The following is a 24,265-nucleotide window of genomic DNA, read 5'->3' on the forward strand; positions in this document are numbered from 1 at the left end:
AAGCGTCTAGGCCCGAAACGTCAGCCTTCCTGCTCCTCTGATGCTGCTTGGTCTGCTGTGTTCATCCAGCTCTACACGTTGTGATTTCAGGTTAATGACCTGTTTTCCCGAATGGATGAAAGGTCATTAACTTGAAAATGAACTTCTACTGATGCAGCCTGACCTACTGAATGTTTGTAACATTTTCTGCTTTCATTTCAGATTTCTAGCATCTGCAGCATTTATCAATCGAGCTTAAACATGTATTTTCCTGTTTTCATTGTCATGTTCCCTGGATTATATGCAAGATCATTTGGTTACTTTTCAGCGCCTGAAATATTTATGCTTTTTATTTAAAGTACAGTTTTATTTTACATTTCAGTACCATAGAGGCTTTTTCAAAAATCACAATCGACAGTATCAGTAGGTGCTACTACAATTATTTACCGAAACATTAACTTACAGATCCTTCTGAACAACTGATGACCTGCCGGAACTCATGACTATATTTACAGCACAGAGCTGGCTCATTATGGGAACAGACGTGGTCTGGTTTGGCCTGAGGTCTGTAGAATATCAGAGAAATAGAACAAACGTGAAACATTGGCTCAGCACCATGGGCAATTCATTTAAAAGCAATATTGAGGTGATATTATTCATTACGTGCCTCGAATTAGGGAAGTGTTGATCCTGCAAGTCTTCTTGAAATGCAAGGATGAGGATCTAGATACAATGTGATACTGCACTGCTCTAGATATGATGGTCTTTCTCATTGCAACGAGGGCTGAAATATGTTGGATAGTGCTTTAAAAATGGTGATTGGCTCCCAAATCCAAATTCCCAGCCCTCCCACCATTCCTAATATAACGGATTTTCACTGACAGTGGATCATTCATGATCATTCACATTGGCATGTCAATCATTCCATAGCTAAAACACTTGTGCTAGGCTTTAGGGAAGAAATTTTCCCTTCCTTAGATAACCTGGCTACAGGAGTAGATTGGAAGAAGACAGAGTAGAGATGGGCAAACAGAGATTGTTTCCACTCATAAAAGGAACGTGAGCAAGAGGGCATTGATTTAAAATCTGAGCTGCAAAAGAAGCAAGGGTGATGTGAGGAAAAGCTTTTTCACTCAGCATGTAGTTAGGGTATGGAATGCACTGCCCGGAAGTGCAGCAGAGGTAACTTCAACAGGATAATTATTCGTATAAAAATAATTGCAAGCATTTAGGAACAAAGCAGTAGACTGGCATGTTAAATGATGCTCATTTAACGAGCTGGTGCAGACACAATAGGCCAAATGACCTCCTTCTGCACAGTAACACTTCTGTTATTCTGTTAGAAGCGACTCCAGGCCCAAGCAATGCGTTTGACTGTCAAATGCCCCCTGAAATGGCCGAGCAGGCCACACAGTTGTAACTAACTCATACAGAGTCCAAAGAAAGTAATGAAATTGGATGGACCACCTGAAATTGGCCTAGATGCCAGAAATTACAATGACAAACCCAGCTCTATTAATCCTGCAAAGTCCTCCTTACTAACTACTGGGGCCTAGTACCTGGAAACGTGTCTCACAGTCTGGTCAAGCAACAGCCTGACACTCACAGAATCATACCTTATAGACAATATCCCAGACACCACCATCAGAATGTCTGGGCATGCCCTCACCCACCTGCAGGACTGATGTACCAGGTTCATGGCACAGAGATATGTAGTCCATAGGGAATTGCCCTGCAAGTCCTCAACATTGACTCCAGACCTCATGAACTGTCATAGCATCAGGTCAAACATGGGCAAGGAAACCACCTGATTATCGTCTACTGGCCTCCTTTGACTGATGAATCAATACTCCTCCACGTTGAACACCATTTGGAGGAATCTCAGAGGGTAGCAAGGCTACAAAATGTAGTCTGGGTGGGAGACTTCAAATTCCATCACCGAGTGGCTCAGCAGCACCACAACATACTGAGCTGTCAAGTAGCCACTAAACTGGGTTTGCAACAGGTAGTGTGAAAACCAACAAGCAAAAAAAAACTTACTTGACTTCATTCTCGCCAGTCATAGCCCCATATTCACAATGAAGATACCCTTCATTATGTTGAGTGGCACTACCGCTGTGCTACATGACCAGATTTCAAACAGATCTAACAATGGTGCAGAATTGTGCGTCCAGAAAGTACCATAGGCCTTCTTGAACCACTGCAGTCTTTGGGGCATAGCGATAGTCACAACTCAGAGAGAGTTCCATGATATCGACTTAGCAACTATGAAGGAACAGCAATACAGTTCCTAGTGAGATCTGGTGTTTTAAAAATCTGACAGTCCACCTCTGTATCCACACTCCTTGCATGTTCTTAGTCACAAAATGCTGTGTGAACTCGATCCTTGCATCAAAAGGCCAAAGTAGCATGTGAAGTTATTTCCTGATATGCAGGTGGGTTTTCCTGGTGTCATCTAAAGACTTGGTCCATAGCGTACATTGCTGCATAGATATTTCAGTTCATTTGTAATTTTAATTCCATTTACCTTATTTTTAACCTTTTTTTCCATTCAATTTTACCATAATTCTAGTTTTCTCCTTTCCTTCAATGATCTCTTAGTTTATTCTTGTCTATGCTCACTATTCCTGCTCAACTTACTCACATTCCTTTATGCATATGATTAATTTATAAAGTTAAACATAAGCACGAAAAGCAAACATGGGAGTGATTATAATTAGTATGAGCTTTCACTGTTGGAATTTGGAAAATGAAACAGCATAGGATTAATGGGAATGGAAGTCTCATAGTTCTAAGTGAAACAACTTCAATTGTCTCAACATAAATAAAGCTGACCATAATTTATCCCAAATTAGTGAAAATTTGACCCAAGTGGTTTCCCTTGAGTGAAGATACCACATCCTGCCAATTTGTTCCAGATAATTTCAATGTCGAGCTACAGAATAAAACTCCTGCGTCTTCCCAAATGTGTACTGATCATCTTCACTGTAAAACCTACATCTTAACATTCCTTACTCTTCCCTTACCAGTTATGATCTAAATTCATAACAGGCACAAGCACTCCTCAGTTTGCCATAATGAAAAATATAATGTGATCTTGATCTAATTCAGTTTTTGCAGAAATAGTGCATTAAACATATGGAGTGCGCTTTCCATAATTAAAATCAGATGCAAAACAGCATCAGGAAATGGGCCATTCAGTTGACCTCACAATTAACCATGTGTTTCATGGTCTAATTTGACCTTCTTCAAACCTTTCTTCCTGCAAATCCAAATCTCTCTCCACTCCAGCTGAGTCATCAATCAATCCTCTCCGATTACTTGAAATAAATCAACATATCATCAGCACTAGGTGGCAGTCTGGAACAGTTGTGTTTCAATTAATGGAATGGAATGACTGATATAAACACAAAGATGGCAATCAAAATGGCAAGCACAATTGGGTGCAATTACTGGTTACAAACATCCCTAAGCCAGAATGAATCTCTGACTGCATGGCTGACATCACTACATTGCTTGTGCAGTAATGTCACACTGCATATGCGTGAGCCTATCAGATCAATTTAAATTGATTGTTCATGGAATTGTTAACATTTTACAGATTGCTTAGTAAGTGCTATTCCACCACAGAATCACATCTAATATTGGTCCTTATGTTCTGAGTTTTGTAAGTATGGTTAGTCGAATACAGTCAGTACTCTGCCGGTTGCATAAATTTGAGGCAACATGCTGTTTGTTCAGACTCACCAGTTAGTGGCCCATGCAGCCCACTGTGAGGCATACAGTCTTGCAGAATAATTCGAGGCAGATGGGGCACTCTTCAGGACCAAAAGTGACAGCCTTAGGCTGATCTTTAGGCAATGATCTCTAATATTTTCAGAAGGCTTTTGGTAATGTCCCAGATAAGAGGCTAGTGGGTAAAATTAAAACATATGGGCAAGAAGGTAACATACTGCCATAAACTGAGAATTGGTTGGCAGACAAGAAACGGAGGAGTAAATGGGTCTTTTTCCAAGTGGCAGGCAGTGGGATAATCTGTGCTTGAGACCCTACTATATATAAGATATAATATAAATGAAGGAACAAAATGCAACATTTCCAAGTTTGCTGGTGACACAAAACTGGGTGTGTTTGTGAGTTGTGAAGAGGATACAAGGTGATTTAGAGAAGTTGGGCAAGTGGGCAATACTAGATGCAGTATGTGGATAAATGTCAAGCTCTACACTTCTGTGTGAAAAAACAAAAAGGCATAGTATTATTTACATAGTGATATGTTGGTAAGTGTGGATGTACAAAGGGTTCTGTACACCGTCAATGAAAGTAGATAGGCAGGGGCAGCAAGCAATTAGGAAGGCAAATGGTCTTTTGTCTGCATTGCAGGAGGATTTGAGTTTGGATGTGAAGATGTCTTACTGCTGTTAAAATAGGGCCTTGGTGAGGTGAGAATTGCATGCGGTTTTGGTCTCCCTACCTAAGAAAGGATGTACTTGCCATACAAGAAGTGCAGTAGAGGTGTACAAGGCTGATACTAGGGATGTACAAAATTCTAACAGGGCTGGACAGACTAGAGCAGGGAGAATATTTTTCGTAGTTGGGGAGTCTAGAACCAGAGGTCACAGTTTCAGGATATGAGGTAGGTCCCTTAGCGCTGAGATGAGAAAATATTTCTTCACTTAAAGGGTAGAGAACCTGTGGAATTGTGTCCCACAGAAGGCTCTGGACATTAAGTCACTCAATATATTCAAGAAAGAGGTTGATACATTTTTAGATATTGGAGGCATCAAAGAGTACGGGAGAAAGCAGGAACATGGCATTGAGACAGAAGCTCAGCCATGATCATATGGAGTGGCACAGCAGCTTGAAGGACTGAATGGCATACTCTTGCTCCTAGTTTCTATATTTCTATGTTCAAAGTGGCTCACTGTATCCTTAGATGGAGCAGCGCAACACCATCTGCAGCGATGCAAAGTCCTTTGAGACCTGGTACATAGTGACATGCAGATACATCTCCTTTAATTCGACTGGCTTTTGAATTGGCTGTGTACAAGCAACTTTGGTCCTCAATATCCCAGATCTAAAAACAGAAAAAAATTTCCAATTGGACAAATTAGACCCATTTAATCCAGAGTCCGCTATTCATAAACTTCATAAAATATTTTGAAATTACTACATCTCAGAAAAATCAATTATAGTTGAAACAGACAATTTGGCCCAAGGAATGAGTTGCAACATCAGTGTGATTTTTTTCATCTTTCACACACCTACTACATTCCATTTTACTTTGAAATTGATAATTTAATTAGAGTTGTTTAGAGAATGGTGAGAGTGCTCACCTCAACTCATCTCCCCTTTTACCCCGAGGGGATTATTCCTACTGTATTCATATCTGAATCTCACTTACTGCACATCTCTGCAAAGGAGTGTCTAGTAGTTGTGCTACTTTAATCAAAAGCAGAAACACATGAAAATAATTCAGGATCACCACACATGCATCAATGTAAGCAAGCTGGAACAGAACATAATTGACACCATAAGGTAAGACGTCATGCCCTCGGTTTACAAACCTTCACTGTGTTGTCAGTGGAGACAGAAAACAGCTTATTGTCATCAGTGGAGATGTACAGAAAGAAAATTGGAGCACAGTGGCCTCTCAACAAGCCAGTAGGTTTCCTTTGAACAAATAGATACATGATAAATGGATACGGCCCACTCAATATAATAAGTGCAGTCCATTTTTTCATACTTTGCACTTTTCCTTTAATAAGAATGCATTTAAAGTTCATAAAACACTAAACCAGGAACAAAATAAAAGCTTATGGTATCACAGAAATTTCAGTAAATTCTCCCCTTGGGTATTATTATGTTGTATACCAGTCCCAGCAATAGTGGAACGTAGCAGATTTACTCTCAGACCTTGGTTTATACCATGGTTAGCGTCATTAGGGAGATCATTGGGAGTGGACTGGGGATCACCCTTCCCTCCTAGCCATTTGAGAAGCAGTTTATATCTGCTGCTGGCCCTTACCCCTGAGTTTGCTGGCTAACAATAACACCCTTACAAGCAACATATCAATTCTGAAATTTTTGTTTTCAACCTTGTTTTCAAACCTCCAGTATCTCAATCCCCACAAGATACCTGTCTTCATCTAATTTTGACCACTTGAACATCCCAGGTGTCATAGTTTCATCAATGGTGGCCATGTTTTGAATTGCCAAAGTTCTCAGTTTTGGTACTTCCCTACCTCAAACTTCTCTGATGCTTTATTTTTCATTCTTCTTTTAAGATACTGTACAGTGGCTCAGTGCTAGGAACCCAGGTTCAATTCCACCCTTGGGTCTTTGTGAATTTGCACATTCTCCCTGTGTCTGCACGGGTTTCCTCCCACAGTCCAAAGATGTGCGGGTTATGTTGAAAAGGCCATGGGAAATAGGTCAACATTTTCATCCCAGGAATCATCCTAGTGAATCTCTATCGAACAGCCTCCAATGCCAGTGCATCCCTTTTTAAATATGGGTCCAAAACCACAGAACTCAAGCTGCAGCCTCCTCAACACCTTGTACTGTTGCAGCAAGACTTCCTTAATTTTAACCTCCAATCCCCTAGCAAGAAAGGCCACAATTCCATTTGCCTTCTGATGTACTTGCTGTTCCTGCATGCTAACGTTTTGTGTTTTGTATACAAAAACACCCAAATTCCTCTGCATCACATTTTATGACATCTTTCTCTCCACTTAAATAATAGTCTGCCTTTGATTTTTCCTACCAAAGTGCATAACCTCACACCTTACTACATCTACCAAGTTTTTGCCCTCTCACTCAACCTATGTAGATCCCCTTGCAGATTCCTTATGCCCTCATTATAACATGCCTTTCCACCTATTTTTATATCAACAAAGAGCTTAGATACATTATGCTCTTCCCCCTCCTTCATGTTACTAATATTGACAATAAATAATTGAAGCCCCATGACTGATCATTATGGCACTCCACTAGTTACATTTTCCAATTTGAAAAGGATCCGTTCATCCTGACTCTCCATCTTTCATCTATTAACTAATCTTCAATCCATGTTAAAAACAATCCCCCTCAATGCGGCGAGCTTCTATAATGTGGGATAATCTGTTATGTGGCACCTTATCAAGTGTCTTCTAAAAATTTAAATGCACTACATCTGCCACTTCTCCTTTATCAACTCGTTTTATATTCACTCGTGGGACATGGGCATCACTGGCAGGCCAGCATTTATTGCTCATCTTAGCTGCCCATGAGAAATGGTGAGCTGCCATCATGAACCGCTGCAGTCTACATGATGTAGGGTTGACAATGCTGTTATGGAGGGAATTCCAGGATTTTGACCCAACAAGTCAGGATGGTAAGTGGCTTGGAGGGGAACTTGCAGGTAGTAGTGTTCCCAACTATCTGTTGCCCCATCCTTCTAGATAGAAGAGACCATGGATTTGGAAGGTGCTGCCTAAGGATCTTTGGTGAATTTCTGGATTACTTTCTGCAGATAGTCCACACTGCTGCTACTCAGTGATAGTGGTGGAGTGAGTGGACGCTTGAGGATATGGTGCCAATCAACTGGGCTGCTTTTTTCTGGATGGTGCCAAGCTTCTTGATTGTTGTTGCACTCATCCAGACAAGTGGGGAGTATTCCATCACATTCTGACTTGTGCCTTGTAAATGGTGGACAGGCTTTGGGGAGTCAGGAGGTGAGTTACTGCCACAGTATTCCCTAGCTTCTGACCTGCTCTTGTAGCCACTGTGTTTAATGAAGTGGGTACAGTTGAGTTTCTAGTCAATGGTAGCCCCAAGGATGTTGATAGTGGGGAGTTCAGTGGTGGTAACATCATTGAATATCAAGGGGTGATGGTTAGATTGCCTGTTATTGGAGATGATCATTGTCTGGCATTTGTGTGGTGCGAACATCGCTTGCCACATGCCAGCCCAAGCCTGGATATTGTCCAGATCTGATTGCATTGGAACATGGACTGCTTCAGTATCTGAGGACTTGCGAATTATGCTGAACATTGTGCAATCATCAGTGAACAACCCTATTTCTGATCTTCATTGATGAAGCAGCTGAAGATGGTTAGGCTGAGGACCCTACCCGGAGGAACTCCTGTAGAGATGTCATGGAGCTGAGATGACTGACCTCAACAACCACAATCACCTTCCTATGGGCTATGTATGAGTCCAAGCAGTGGTGGGTTTAGTCCCCAATACCCATTGAGTTCAGTTTTGCTAGGGTCCTTTGATATCACACTCAATTGAATGCAGCCTTGATGTCAAGGGTTGTTACTCTCACTTCACCTCTGGAATTCAGTTCCTTTGTCCATGTTTGAACCAAGGCTGAAATGAGGTCAGGAGCTGAGTGGCCCTGACAGAACCTAGTTGGACGTCACTGTGCAGATTATTGCTGAGCAGGTGCTGCTTGATAGCACTATTGATGACACCTTCCATCACTTTACTGATGATCGAGAATAGACTAATGGGGCAGTAATTGGTTTGCTTGGATCTGTCCTGCCTTTTGCGATTCCATGAGTATGATTACATCTGCTTATTATAGCCTAAAAAAATAACTCTTGTAAATTTGTCAAATATGATTTCGCTTTCACAAAACCATGGAGTCTCTGTTTGATTTTGTAAACTATTCTAAATGCCCCACCGTTTCTTCCTTAAGAATGTACTCTAGCATCTTCCCAAGGATACCTTCTGCTAATTAGCTGATAGCTTCCTGCTTTCCATGCCCCTCCCTCCTTGAATAGGAGTGCATATTAGCAGTTTTCCAAAATACAATTTCCCTTCTCCACAATTAAGAACAGGGTGTAATTGTTAATTCAGTTTGTTTTCTTTTTGAAAGCCACATTTATTGACTACAAATTTAGTGGGGGGAATACAGGGGATGGAACAACTGTGGTTGCAAGACGCAGCAAACTTACAACATATTCCTTCTGGCTATTTTTACAATGCAACAAAAGCAATTTATCATCCTGCATCCTTGAATCTTCTCATTCTCCAAACATTGCACTTCTAATTTAAATGCATTACCTTCTGTCATTCCAAAACATTTGATTCCCTTCATTATGCTTTTACGTATAATAAACTAAAAATTCAACCATTGACTTTTCATTCTATGGTAGAACAATAAATGAATCCTTGAGCAAAAAATAACAGCATAGTTGCAACATCACTGGGCTTGTGTTCCAAAGGCCTGGGTTAACGTTTCAGGGCAACTGTTCAAATCCCAGCATAGTAGCTGGTAGAATTTAGAATTCAAATCACACATCTGGGATTGAAAACTTGTCTCCATGTCATTAGGGAAGGAAATCAGCCAACCTTACCTGCCATGACCTACATATAGTTCCAGATCCACAATAACACAATAGACTCCAAGTGCTTTCTGAAATGGCCAAGCTAGATACTTGTTCAAGGACAATGAGGGATAAACTACAAAAGCTAGCCATGCTAGTGCGACACCCACATCCCTCAAAAGGAAGAAGAAAAATAATTTTTGCAGAAGGCTATATGGACCAATACACATTAATGTGGGAGGATATTAATACCAAGTTTTCAGTGCCAACTTACCCAGGAACATAGGGGTTCCACATACGCACAATCCTGTCAATTCCACCCGTTACAAGCAGATTGTTCTTCTTACAGAAGTCAAATGTTTTTACACCTTTGTGAACACGGAATACAGACTGATCACACTCAAGCCTTTTCTGAGGAATGCCAGGAGCACTATGACTCTTTATGCCTTTTCCCTCTTTCCAGCATTCCTTCAATTCCTTCATCTGTTTTTCCAAGTTAGTGGTTCCAGTAGTGCAACCTTCAACCGTTCAGTGAAGAAAATAATTAGAATTTACAAAAAAAAACAGACAAAAGACATGCAAGTTACAGAATACAGCAAACAAACAGGATATGTTTGTTTCCAATGTTTTTTTAGCATCTGTTATGTTTCTTCCAATTTTTAGTCAGGAGCAATTGTCAATTTTGTTTCTAATTCAGAATTTTACTGAAGTTAGAATAATTCAGATTTTCAAACTGAAGTAAAATTTTAAGTGATGAAAATAAGTATTGTTAAATGATACCAAGGAATTTAGCACCAAAGCATCAAACATTGCATATTTTAGTCCAGGGAAAACATATACATTCATCCAATTTATCTTTTTTAATATTTACCATTCTCATGCTAACTATTCCCATCAAAAATCTTTGTCACTTTCTTTGCTTTTTTGCTCTGTTTTATTACCCTAATGCACTTTATATAGTATAATCTGCCTGCACTGCAGACAAAACAAAACTTTTCACTCTACCTAAGTACATGTGACAATAATAAATCAAATCAAATCAAAGAGGTTTTCTTTTCACCTTTATATTTTCTAATGCCTCTGCTTCCTGCAGCTAGTAGCAGGTTCCCCTTTCTTTTCAAGCCCCATGAATGAAATGCTTCTCTTGCTATAACCCAAAATCCACTATTTCTCATTCTTGTCCTAGAAACACACCAGTGCTAGAGATCAGTCCTAACGGTAGTGTTCCAGCTGAGACCAGCACTGCCCGAATGCTAACCCAGTATTCAGCATCAAAGCTGTTCTGATGCATTGAGAGTTCCTGGCAGGATTTCTGAAATCAAGGAGTATTCCATTACCTATCTGTAATGTCCCAGGAAAACTACACTGGGACGCTTCTATAGCAAGAGTGGAGGCAGTTGTGAAATCCAAGAGGCTGACTGGCAAAAATAACAGTCCTGGAGTCAGGTAAGGGGTAGGATTACGATTCTGAGGGAAGGAACTGGACTACAGCAAGGGCAGAGGGTTGGCTTTCTGTGAAGTCACCTTCCCAGTGCTGGGGCCCTCTGGTCAGGCACTCAGTGCTTGTTAATGAGGGACACACCCTCCAAGTCTGCAGACAAACACAACAGGATTGACTGAGTGGCCTCATCAGATGGAAGGTAAGTCCACTGCCCGTCACTAGTTGGGCTGAGGCCATTAACTGGCCCCTTAAGTGTTCACTCAACAGGGCCTCAATTGGCCTCTCCATGGGAAGGCCACTCATGACAAGAAACTGGCAAACTGTTAAAACTAATTAAATTTTAGCCTTTGTTTTCGGAGACTTGGCCATTAGAACTGCTTTGCTCCTTTAAAAAAAGATCTCCGCAGAGTCTGTCATCCTTTTGGTTGAGTGAGTGTGTTTATTTGGGATTGGAGGAGATTGTTCTCATACTGGATTACATTTTAAATGTTAACCAGTATTTGCCAATGCTTTACAAATACGTTTGTGCTATAATAAATTGGATTATATTGTGTTTATTAAAGGAGCTTGATGAAAGTCTCTCATTCTGGACAATAGTGCAAAAAGGGAATTGACTGGCCATTTTGATGATCGAATCAGCACCCTGATACAAATGGTGTGACTGGTGGATCTTGATTATCAGCACATTCCTCCCTTTACACTTTATAGCATGATCATTCCAATATGTCAAATACCCTTTCAGATCCAGCCACAGTCAACTTTCAACCATGTCTCTATAATGCCGATCGGGTCATATATATATTTATTGCCATTAGTCCCAAAAATCTATGCCTTTTGTTATAAATGCTGTGTGCATTCAGACAAAAGGCTTTGAATTCTGTTTTTATTAAAGCATTTTTCAATCTCTGGCCTTATCTGCTGATGACTGTTACATTTATATGTCTGTCTTTTGCTGTCACGGGGTAATCATTATCCAAATTGCTGCTCTCGGCTCCATTGCATTGTTGTTTCCCTTGACTATATCTCCCTTCACTTGATCCCTTCCCCTTATTATTTAAAGCTTCTGTACCTTCCTAATTATACAATTTGCAAGAACTGATCCCTGTAGTGTAGGCCATCTCATCAGCGCAGTTTCCACCTCCCAAGGGGCCGTCTTGTGGCTCAGTGGAAGTGTCCCTACCCCTGGACTGAAAGGCCTGGGTTCAAGTCTCACCTGCTCCAGAGGTGTGTAATAACATCTCTGAACAGGTTGATTATAAAAATAGGGGAAAAGTAGGTCCACCTCCCTTGGGGGACCCCAATGTGGCCCAGTGGTAATGTCCCTATCCCTGAGACAGAAGGTCTGGGTTCAAGTATCACCCACTCCATGTCTGGACTGGTTGGTTAGAAACCACTCCAACTTCATTAGTCAGGCTGTTGTGGCACAATGATAGTGTCTATCTGTGAACCAGGAGGCCTGTGTTCAAGTCTCACTTACATGGCTGAACAGGTTTATTTAAAATATCACCCACATTCCTCATTGTGCTCTTGTGGTGCTGTGGTAGTGTCCATATCTTTAGCCAGAAACCCTGAGTTCAAGTCTTATCTATTCCAGAGATGACAAAACATTGACTGCTCCTTCCCTCCATATGCTGCCTGGCCTGCTGTGTTCTTCCAGCCTCCTGTTTGCCTACCTTGGATTCCAGCATCTGCAGTTTTCTTGTCTCTAACTAAGTGTATCATAACATGTTTGATCAGGTTGATTAAAATCTTTTCCCACTTCCCTAGTATCGGCCCCAGGAATCAAAACTCTTTTCCCAATCTTTCACCAATCTTTGAGTCATACATTTATCTCTCTCTTTTTCTCCCTCACTCTCTCTGATTTACCAGACATCCATTTGTTCATGGCTCAGGTAATGTTCCAGAGATTACTTCTTTAAAGTTTCTTCATTTTCAGTTTGCCCCTAGATACTTATACTCCCGCAGCAGAACCTCTTTCCTGGTTTACCTATGTCACTGGATCTACATGGTCCACAACCACTGAATCTTTCAACTCCCACTGCAATATTTCTCCAGCTAAGAGCTGATATCTCAAAGCCAGGAACTGGGCAGATCACAGTCATTTGGACTCTCGCTACTGACTGCAAAAATTCCTGAATATCCCTGAATATGCTGCTCTCTACTACCATTACATTCCTTTCAATGATTCTGACTTGAATGACTTCCTCTATACAGTGCCACAGTCAGTTGGGTTAAGCACTCTGCAGTCACCATTCTATCCATAAAGGCTTAAAGAACCCTGAATCTATACAGAACTGTAAAGGCTGACGCTCCCATCTCTTCAGAGCCCATACTCGCCTCACTCACAGCCACACCCTCCTGTCCCTGACCACTAACCAAATCAGAAGATCCCATCCTATGAGGTGTGACCATTTCTTGGAATAAAAGGTCCAGATAACTTTCCCTTCCCTGTTTTATTGCATTGTGAGATTCAGTCTTCACCTCAATAACTCTGAGTTGAAGCTCCTCAAACAGGCAACACTTCTTGTAGATGTGTTTGTCCTGGATCATACTGGCATCCAGAAACTCCCATATCCTACAGTCACAGCATGTCACTCGTCTTGCCATCTTTATTCATTTGTGTTTATGGCCAATATATTGTTGATAAACTGAACTACTCCAAATAAGCTTTGTAACCTTTAGTAACCTTAAATACTAATGAAAGCTAACAATCACCAGCAAATGTGAACTGAAAAAGAGGCAATAAAAATGCAGAAGAATCTCCACATCATATCCTCATGCTCTATCACTGGGCCCCATGCATCTGAAGTGGGGAGGGCTGGTGGAGGAGGGGTGATGATGCAGAATGGGAACAGGACACACTATGTTCCATTAAATAATATTCTCGGAAGCAGCACAGAACAACACCAGTGACCAGGCCCTGCCTACTCCACTGCCAGTTTCATATTATAGGTGGAGAAAGGGAGGCTTGCATTGCTGGGCAGCTGGAGTGGTGAGGCAGTGATAGGATAGGCAGTATTTTCTTTCTGCTCCATCATAAACAATAATCCTGTGATTTCCATCTGATTCCACCGAAGCGCTAGCACATATAATAACAACCCTCACTCAGTACACATCTAATCAATCTGATCTAAAATCTACCCTGCAGTCCTATAGTTCCATAAGACACAGTCTAATGTAACAGTTTTTTGAACAGCTATTTATCACAAGCTTTTTGAGAATCAAGTTTGCCACAAAGGTATTTACATTCTGCAGAGTGGCTCTGGTCTAGTGTTCGTTGGAACTGGAGATTGATGTTGCACTTATTATTCTTACTAAGATGTTTTCTAGTGAGCCTCATTCAGCCAGTGAAGCTTTAAAATAGGCCACTTTAGAGATATCTGGTATTGAAAAGCTCATTTACCTATTACCAAAGCTGTAGCTTCATGATTTGAGGAAGAAATAATTGAACCAATTGCATCATAATATTTCATCTGAAAGAAAAGAAATGTGAACAGCACAATTAAATTATGCATTCAACTCTTACCAGTTGGGGGAAAGGGAACAGGGGGTAACTCACACAGAAGGGAGACCTAAAATCAACAGGACCAATTGAATCAGTGCTGATTTCAAACAGACCACTTTTTAAACTTAACACAGTGTGGGAGGCAGAAATTGATTGAATGGATGTAAATGCTTTTGAAGAGTGGCTAAGATCTGTATAGCTGATATGATCTGACTTTTAATGGAAATCCTTACTCTTTAGGCATGAGTAAACAGCTGCTGCCATCAGCAAGAAACAAAAGAAAGTCTCTAATCAATAGCTTTGATTGCCAGAAAATAACATTCTATCAAAACTGTTTGACAAGATGCTGCATGTTTGGTTGACCGTTAATGAATTATCTGTGATTGATTTGAGGTCTGAGTAGATGTTTGTTTGCTTTTGTAACAGGTAATCACTTGAGATTTAAAAGCTTTGAACAGGTTTCATGAATGGGCATTTTTTTCACTATCAAGTGTGTAGTAGAAAGAGCTCTATCGGATTGGTCGAACAAAAGCAAAATATTTTGAAGTATTAGATTGTTAGGAGATTTTTCTCATCCCCACATGGTTCCTGTGATCTACCCCTGGCTCGATGGAGTTTAGAACGATGGGGAGGGATTTGACTGAAACATACAGAATACTGAGAGGCCTGGATAGAGTGGACGTGAAGAAAATGTTTCCTCTAGTAGGATACCAGTGCACAGTCTCAGAGTTAAGGGATGACCCTTTAGAACTGAGATGGAGGAGGAATTTCTTCAGCCAGAGGGTGGTTTAATCTTTGGAACTCATTGCTGCAGAAGACTACAGAAGGCCAAGTCACTGAGTGTAATTAAAACAAAGATAGATAGGCTCTTCACTAGGAAAGGGATCAAGGTTAGCAAGGGCTATGGGTAAAAGACAGGGGAATGGGGTTGAGAAAAATGTCAGCCGTGATCGAATGGCGGAGCAGACTCAGTGGACTGAATGGTCTAATTCTTCTCAAGTATCTTATGGTCTTTAATGTCAGATAAGTAGCAATGAGGCATCATGGCAGATATAACGGTCCATAAGGAGGTTGGTGGGTGCATGAGTTGGGTTTGAGATGGCATGGAGGTATGAGGGCCCATGGGGAGCTGGATTTGGGGCATGAGTCAAGAAGTTTGAGCTGCCCACCTTGGTGACCAAGCTCCCATAATTTTCTCAATGGAACTCTCCTGAATTGGAAGCCAATAATAATCTAAATTGAGATTGTCTAAGTGGCCCATAATTCTGCCAAGCAATAGACTACTTCAACTTGTTACCTTAAGACCTTTTCAGAGATTAAAGTCTTTAGACATTTTTTTTTAAAAAAGTCTGATTTAGGAAAGCCTTGACCCACTGCATTGAGGCAGGTAAACTGTGGTGATTTGCCTTAATGTAATTTACTTGCAGATTCTAGCTATGTCAGTGACTGAACAGTAGGATGTAGTATTTAGGGCTAGAGGTCTGGGGATGGAAGGTCAATCATGAGAGCATGGAGGGGTCACTCAGTAAGGCTGTGGGGGTGCCCAACCAGAAGGGACCCCATGAGCTTCAGGGAGTCTGCCTGCTTCCACCAAGTGGTGACTCAATGTGTAGTATCCTCATTTGCTGCTGGTAGAATACCAATGGGGTTGGGATGAGGTCTTTAAGTGGCCACAAATTGACCACTTAGTAAAATTCAATTAGCTTCCAGGCATGTAGGCTGTCCTTGCCACTGGCTTAATCAAAAAGAGACAGGGGTGGGAAAACAATGGGCACTCCATTTACCATTTTCATTCCTGCTTGTATACCCTTCACCCTTCCCCAACACCTTATTACCACCCAGGCTGTAATTAAATTCTGTCTGTGGGATTAATATAGACATCAGCTAGAGGGTCTGTTTCTGTGCTGTATTACTCTATGACTCTATAACCTCTGACTACATTGACAGTTACCTGTGTAACCCAGTCTTCATGTACCTTCCATCGAATGCAGGTGACATTTGGTGATAGGAATGAGTTTTCTATGCTGATAGTAGGTAAGTTATCTACCTTGGGCCACTTCTTCCATGTTCTGCAGTGAAGAAAAAGGCAACCAGATTAAAAATGTATTACCCAGCACCAAAGATACTATCAACAAAAGAAATTAGAAGAAACAGACTTCATAAGTATTTTTGTTCGTATTCTCAAGTTTTATGCCATCACCTATTTCCGTTGATGCAGACATGAAATTGTTCCAGCTAACATAATTTCTGCACATCAAGCCTAACAATATGACCCAGTGCTTGAATGTCAGATAACATTAGACAAAGGGGGCAGAAAAAAGAATACTCAGGTCTAGGCACGGACGGAGCAGTCAGCTTTATGCTAATTTTCCTTAACATAGTTCCAACTATCTCAAATATGCCAAATATTTTGATTTCTCTTCAAATTCCTTGCAAATTAATTGTTCAGGTTTATAACCACATAATGGCTGTTTAGTTTTGTTCTTCGGCTATGATTGACAAAAAGTACCTTTCCTTCCTAACAAAAACATACTTTCCCATTGGTTCATGTGATATGGCTATTGCTGATGAGACCAGCTTTTATTGCCCAAGTCGAAATGGCCTGGAGAAGATGGTGGTGAGCTGCCTTCTTCAAATACTGCAGCTCTTGGGTTGTAGCCAGGATTTTGATCTATCAAGTATAATTAAAATAAATGTTGAACTGTTTTGTATTTCAATGAGAACTAATTTAAAGGTGTAGGCTGGGAAAATTCCCATATATTGTTATGAAAATAGAAAGTGCTGGAGAAATTCAGTAGATCTGGCAGCATCTGTGGAGAGGCCTACCAGGTTTCTCAAGCACTGTGTCTTCATTTAGAACTCTAGCGTTTGCAGTACTTTGCTTTTATGCTGATGTAGTATCCTCCAGCTTTACATGTAGGTCTTGAAGTCTTAAATATGTTAAATTTCCAGGGGTTAAATATTTAATAGTAGTTTTGAATTGTTTTTTGCAAAATTAGCAGTTTTCTCAATTTCAAAATCCACTACTTTTAGGAAACGTTTTTAAATGAATTGCCTGTAAATAAAAGGTGAAAATGCATTTTATGCATGCAAGTTAAATTCTTGAATGATGCCCATTGAAATTGCACAAAATGATAAATCAGGGCAGAAGATACTCTACATCTATTTGTTCTAACCGACCTCTTTCCACTAATTTCAGATAACTCTGTAACATTTCCTTATTTTTAAATGTACAAGTAAATTAAACCTTTCTCATAGGATTAAGTGCAATCTATTCAGGTTTATGAAATTCTTAAAGGCTGGCCCCTATATCCTTGAAATGATAAGCAGGACAACTCGTGGATACTTGTCATTTAATATTAATATTTATTCTTGGTCAATTGTCATTAATGTGTTATTTACAAGGCAGCATTAACTCAGAAACAATCATGCCCTGCCCAGCATTCATTCAACTCTGGCTCAACTTATTCTTCCATCCCTAAATGCTGTTCATAATTTAATTTCATGCGGCTGTCTTTAAAGGTGTTGTTTTAACACTTCCATTTATTACTTTTGGTGAGTATCAATTTCACAGGTAAAGAAGACTCCCAAACTTCTGGTTTACTGAACTCCTGAGGGAGACCGTCATTGGCACATACAAGATACAAAAAAACTAAATAACAGTAAATAAGGTCGTCAGTGTCCAAAGTAAAATTACAAAGGGAGCAACAGGATAATAAGTGTCTGTTTGAGAACGGGAATGAATATCAAGCAGAGTTGGAGCACTATTAAATACTTCATGGGAGTGTTTCACTATTAGGAAGAGGAGGAAAAGACCAGTTGGACACAATCGAATAGTTGAAATACAAAAATGGGTGAATATTCGAGGTTGTTTTGACATTTATGATTATGGAATGTTTAGGCAGAATTTTCCTTCCGATATGAGGTGGATATTACATGGTGAATGGAAATCATGAAGTCAATGAATAAAATGTTCTTTGTTCCATCCCATGTTGAGCGAGGAGTGTAACATTTCACTCCTGAGGCACTGACATGAAGTGCAGATTATTCAATATAGTTCCTAAAAAACAGGTTGCAGAATAAAATCAAGACATAGGGTAAAAACATGAACGCATGTCAAGTAACACGAGAGTGGTTGAAAACAACAATCAGTACAGGGGTGGAACAGCACGTCACACTGGTATTATAAAATAAAATACAATTGCTTCAATCTTTCAATTCAGCTGCTTGCACCAAACAAAAAGCCAAGGATCAACTTTATCAACATTGTAACATTCTCATCAATGTTAAACTAACCACCAACAGAACAGTGAATGTAATATTGTGATGCTGACTATCTTGTTCTGTTACAGAATTCAGCTAATTTGAAATATTTAGGAAAACACATTGAGGTTTTTAATAATATCAATGATTGGTAATGTAAGAAGTGAGCAATTGTATCCTTTTTTGTTTCTTCATTTCTTAGGCTCACATGGCAGAGATACTGGAGAGATAATTTGTTAGTTAATGAGGGTTAAGAACTGATGGACAGCACCACTGCCTTTCCCTTTGTAAAACCAACAGATCTCTGCTCAGCTCTAACTATATCTCGGCATGACAGTTGCAGATGTGGTCATCTTCCAAAATTCAAAGACTCTGGAGCAGTTCCTACAGATTGGAGGGTCACAAATGTAATCACTCTATTTACAAAGGGAGGGAGAGAAAAAAAAATACAGGCCAGCTAGCCTGACATCAGTAGTTGGGAAAATGCTAGAGTCTATGTAAAAGATGTGAAAGGTTTGATAGGATCGACAAAGCCAGCGTGGGTTTATGATAGGCAAATCATGTTCAACAAATCTACTGGAGTTGTTGAAGGGTGTAACTTGTAGAATAGATAAGGGAGAACCAGTGGATTTGGGATATTTGGATTTTCAGAAGGCTCTTGATAAAAGGTTAGTGGACAAAGTTAAAGCACATGGGATGGGAGTAATATGTTAGCATGGACTGAGAATTAGTTGATAGACAGAAACCAGAGTGGGAATAAATGGGTCTTTTTCAAAGTGGAAGGCAGTAACTATTGGCGTAGCACAAGGATTACTATTCAGGCCCCAATTATTCACAACACGTATATAAAATGACCTGGTTGAAGGAATCAAATGCTTAAATGCAACATTTCCAAGTTTGCTGATGACACAAAACTGGAGAGAATTGAGAGTTGTGAGGAGGATGCAAGGAGATTTAGACAAATTGAATGAATGGGCAAACACATGGCCAATGCAGTACAATCTGGCTAAATGGGAAGTTATACATTTTGGTTTGAAAAACTGAAAGCCGGGAGTACTATTTAAAATGGTAATATATTGGTAAGTGTGGATATACTAAGGATGTACAGAATCAATGAAAGTAGACAGGCAGGTGAAGCAAGCAATTAGGAAGGCAAATGGTATATTGGCCTTCTTTACAGAAGGATTTGAGTTCAGAAGTGAAGATGTCTTACTGCAGTTAATATAGGGCCTTGGTGAGACTGCACCTGGAGTACCGCATGCAGTTTTGGTCTCCCAACTAAGGAAAGATATACATGCCAAATGGGGTGTGCCGTGGAGGTTCACTAGGCTGATACCAGGGATGGCAGGACTGTCCTAAGAGGGGAAATTGGTTTGACTGGGCAAATGTTTAGAAGGACGACAGAGGATCTGATTGAAATGTATAACATTCTAACAGGGCTGGACAGACTTGATGCAGGGAGGATATATTCCCTCGTTGGGGAGTCTAGAATCAGGGGACACAGTCTCACGATATGGAGCAGGCCATTTAAGACTGAGATAAGAAAAAAATCTTCACTCGAAAGGTAGTGAATCTGTGGAATTCTCTACCACAGAAAGCAGGAGGCCAAGTCACTGAACATAGGCAAGAAAGAGGTTGATACATTTTTACATATTAAAGGTTTGAGGGAGTATGGGAAAAAAGGAATGCGGTAGAGATGGAGCATTAGCTATGATTATATTGAATGGCAAATCAGGCTCAAAAGGGCTGAATGGCTTAATCCCACTTTGTGATTCAATGCTCTAGACTTTGTGGTGTCTCATGTTCTCATTCTCACAGCTTCATAAAATATATTTAACCAATATCTAACTGTTGTGAATAAATGCCCTAATCCCAGAAAGTTTAATTGTTCACCAAAATACTAAAAGTTTTTGTTTAACCGTTCTTCCTTTCCCTGGAAGACACTTCCAGGTCATTGGTTCCCCTCTTTATATGTGTGCCTGCATCAGGGGCATTGTAGAGCATTTAATGGAGACAATGTCGAATTTGATTTACCCTTTTTCCATATTCAGATACATGGCCTTACCAGCAGCAGTCACTGGATAACGAGCAGAATAAAGGAAAACTGCTGATTTTTTTCTCTCCATGTTGCATAGTTAAATGTAATGCCTCTATCAATGCCTCAGAAGTGATGTAAACCAAAAGAACTGCAATGCTGTAAATCAGGAACAAAAACAAAGTTGCTGGAAAAGCTCAGCAGGTTTGGCAGCATCTGTGAAGGAAAAAACAGAGTTAACATTTCGGGTCCAGTTCTGAGGAACGTTAACTCTGTTTTTACTTCACAGATGCTGCCAGGCCTGCTGAGCTTTTCCAGCATCTTTGTTTTTGTGCCTCAGAAGTGATGGGTGTATTCATCAACAAATTTCACATCTGAAATCTTCCTCGACATAAGACAGAACTACAATCAAAGAACTACATCTATGCTGAATTTATTCCGGCAAATTCATTTATTCTCAACTGTTTTGTGACTTTTAAAGCACAGTAACTTGGAAAGACCGCTCACATGCATTAAAATTCAAAAAGTGTGCATGATACAAAAAGCATTTTATTCTCGCATCAATACCATTTCAGAGAAGCAATCAGAAACATATCCATTTTAATACAGTAATTTAGCATATTATACAAACCTCAGCGTCTCCCCTACTGATGTAAGAAGCAAAATATTTACACAGCCCTGCAATGAGAAAAATTTTTAAAATTACAACAACATAAATGTCAAGATTAAAAGTATTCAACAATGGGAACTATAGTTTCTGTTGCAATGTGCAGGAACAATGTGAGTGCATTTAAAATTAATGTTCACAACTGTGTTATACATGGCAACCAAAGCAATGCTCCTATATGACTGGAATCATGTAATGGATTAACCTAATTCAGCATCTTAGCTTTGGCAGAGTATTAGTGAAATTCTGATTTAACTGAGGTTTCTGCCAATTTTATGCTAAGAGTTAAGGCATTCAATCAAAGAATACCCAGAGGAATTTTTAGTTGATAATCTCTATACTGAACAAAATTATTTTTTAGGTAGGTGCAATTTTTCCAAAGCTGTATGATTTTGCACAGATATCTGAGGAGCTCTTTCAACTGTATTACAACATTATGTATTGCAGCTCTAGGCCATAAGAGATTTCATTGTTAATCAATGAGTGAAAGGATGATGAGTGCAGAAAAGGCAATAAATTCTTAAAGCTGCTGCAGTTATGATTATTGCTTAACATGATCTTTATTTGCCACGCAAACTGTGGCAGAGCTTTTTGTTACCTAATGCTTCTCTATCCTGCTCACAAGATACTGAATTCTACAAGAAATGAATTCAAGACCAACACAGCCCTCTGACAACCTGAATTACTAAACTGACTATGTTAAAATATTGATGAAGTTCATCAAAAAAATACAAAATAAATGTAATTCAGCATGTATATGCTGGGTATTTTAATTCAAATCCTACTGGTCACAATGATACCAATTCCAAGAGTTTATTGAGAAGATGGGAGTAAATTGCACGTCAGATGCATTATCTTCAATGAATGCAGCCTCTTTCTAAAGCTTGTAAATGCTGATGGTTGTAACATAGAAATCTCATAGAAAACACAATAGGTTTGGAGATAGGAACTGGCGTCTCATCCACTTGTGCTTCTGATTCATTTACATTTGTAGAACATGCTCATTCCAAATTAAACTTTATTTCTTTAGCTTTCTGCCACATTTGCTCATAAATCAAATGCAAATTTGATAAATGCAACTAGACTGCAATGACTTCACTTTGCATTTTGCTGGTGTTATGTCAGAAAATATCTGGGCAGCTCCAGTTTAAAATGGGGGCAGAGTTAGTAGTACCAGCTGACTCTATGTCAAGATTCTATCTATGTTACTTTGTTATCTTAAATGAAAGGACGTCACAGCCACACTACGCACAAACAGATATCACATACATCTACACATAACATACACAGTGAAACAAGTATAACCAATTGTCAGATCAACATCCTAGCTGCCTCAGGAAGGTACCTCACTATGTAGATTAAAGTGTGAATGGACAAATGTGTTCGAAGTTCAACTAATACTCCATAAGCATGTCTATTTGCAACGGTGCTTTGAAGTTTGGACACCAGAGACAGACGCCACTGTCAGCTCGCATGGTGTTGCCAATATAATGTGTAACCAGCTTAATCATGCAAATGCCCATACTATTATTACAGCATGAGTCAATAAATATCATTCCTTTAATTTGAAAGAATTATGTTCAGTAGTGTGAGTATAGATGTTAATCTCCATCCATGCTGTATGTTATTCATGAACAAAATAGGAAGCATATTTTAAATTTATCAATTAAATAAAACAGAGTCAAGGCGGTAACACATTGAACTGTCATAATCAGTGTCACAAAGTGAGAATAATCTGTGTCAGCAGAGGTAATAGCAAGACTTTACCTTCACTGAAGGACTGCTGGTGCATTAGGGATTGCCTGCAGTGTAGAATAATACTATAAATGCAGTATCATTCTCTCAGAATGATCTCACCTGATCATCTCCGTACAGAATCATACAGTCATCTCCACCGGTTGAGCTAGAGAATAAAAGAAGTTAAATTTATGCTTTTTCTTGATAGACTGTCATCACCCTTCATAGATATTTGAGCATGTTGTAACAAAAGAGATCTTTGTATCCTGTTGATTCAATAACACTGCCAGTAATTGTAAGGACATCTGCTGTAATCACTTGTTTTTAAATTAAAACACCAGAAATATTCTCATTTTAATTTTTAAGTTCTGGAAGCATAATATTGGACATAATGTAGGAAATAGTTGAGTGCTGTGATTTATTGAGAATGGAGTTGGTTCAGTAATTATGACACTAAATGGTCTTTCACACATACTTCATTGTTGCAAGCTTGCAAAAGGCAGAAATTATATAAGCTGTATATGATTTTTATATTTTCTAAAAATTCCAATTGATCATACACTAATTACTGCTTCACCAGCTGATATTTCTTACCAGTAGTCGAGCTGTAATGGTCCTGTTTCCAAACCAGTGATCTGACAATATGGCTCCAAGGTAGACAGCTCATAAATCTGAATTTCCCGATCTCTACATTGAAGAAGTTAAAGAAATACAAAAATGTCATTTTGCAATACCTCCAAGCTACTCAGTTAATCAATAATATGCGGCATACAACATAAAACTGACAGAAAGAACCCATACCCAGTACTCAGGATGAACTTGTTGTATTGAGACATGATGGTGAAGTCAGTTATCCATTTAGGTTTTCGGCCAATGGGCCTCTCCTGAAAAACAAAACAAGTGGAGTTATCATGCCAGCTTATAATGGGTGACCTTTCACTTTAACAAACACAATACTATTTCACACAGACAAATAATGCTACAGCATGGCCTATAATCATTTGGGATTGTCTGCCACCTCAATTTAGGCCCAATCCACAGCAGTTGAGATTTATTTCCATAATTGTAATATTTTCTCATCATTTCAAAATGGTGACTTATGGTATGGTGTTGTTCCATTGACACTAATAGATTCTTGGGGTATTAGACCTAAATAGCCAAAGTTCTCAATTTGTGGATTGGTGAATTTGAAAATCTTGAAACAGGTTCCAACACTATCCTAGCATTTCATCACAACAAGGTGCAGAGCTGGATGAACACAGCAGGCCAAGCAGCATCATAGGAGCAGGAAGGCTGACGTTTCAGGCCTAGACCCTTCTTCAGA

The 24,265-nt window shown here is 39.6% G+C and overlaps 1 protein-coding gene across 1 annotated transcript in view; it reads right to left on the reverse strand.

Annotated features, from left to right (window-relative positions):
* LOC109934432 (WD repeat-containing protein on Y chromosome-like) overlaps nt 1-24,265 on the reverse strand; it is a 120,651-nt gene that overhangs the window by 35,260 nt on the left and 61,126 nt on the right. Inside the window, exons 7-17 of the mRNA XM_048597915.1 lie at nt 23,743-23,825; nt 23,536-23,628; nt 23,062-23,107; nt 21,169-21,215; nt 16,191-16,308; nt 14,138-14,207; nt 9,568-9,811; nt 5,544-5,649; nt 4,902-5,053; nt 3,234-3,299; nt 443-545 (exon numbers count right to left, since the gene is read on the reverse strand). Coding sequence (XP_048453872.1) covers nt 443-545; nt 3,234-3,299; nt 4,902-5,053; nt 5,544-5,649; nt 9,568-9,811; nt 14,138-14,207; nt 16,191-16,308; nt 21,169-21,215; nt 23,062-23,107; nt 23,536-23,628; nt 23,743-23,825 — 1,128 coding nt within the window. The remainder of the gene's footprint in view (nt 1-442; nt 546-3,233; nt 3,300-4,901; nt 5,054-5,543; nt 5,650-9,567; nt 9,812-14,137; nt 14,208-16,190; nt 16,309-21,168; nt 21,216-23,061; nt 23,108-23,535; nt 23,629-23,742; nt 23,826-24,265) is intronic.

Source organism: Rhincodon typus, chromosome 6 (genome assembly GCF_021869965.1).
Source record: "Rhincodon typus isolate 14 chromosome 6, sRhiTyp1.1, whole genome shotgun sequence".
NCBI lineage: Eukaryota > Metazoa > Chordata > Chondrichthyes > Orectolobiformes > Rhincodontidae > Rhincodon > Rhincodon typus.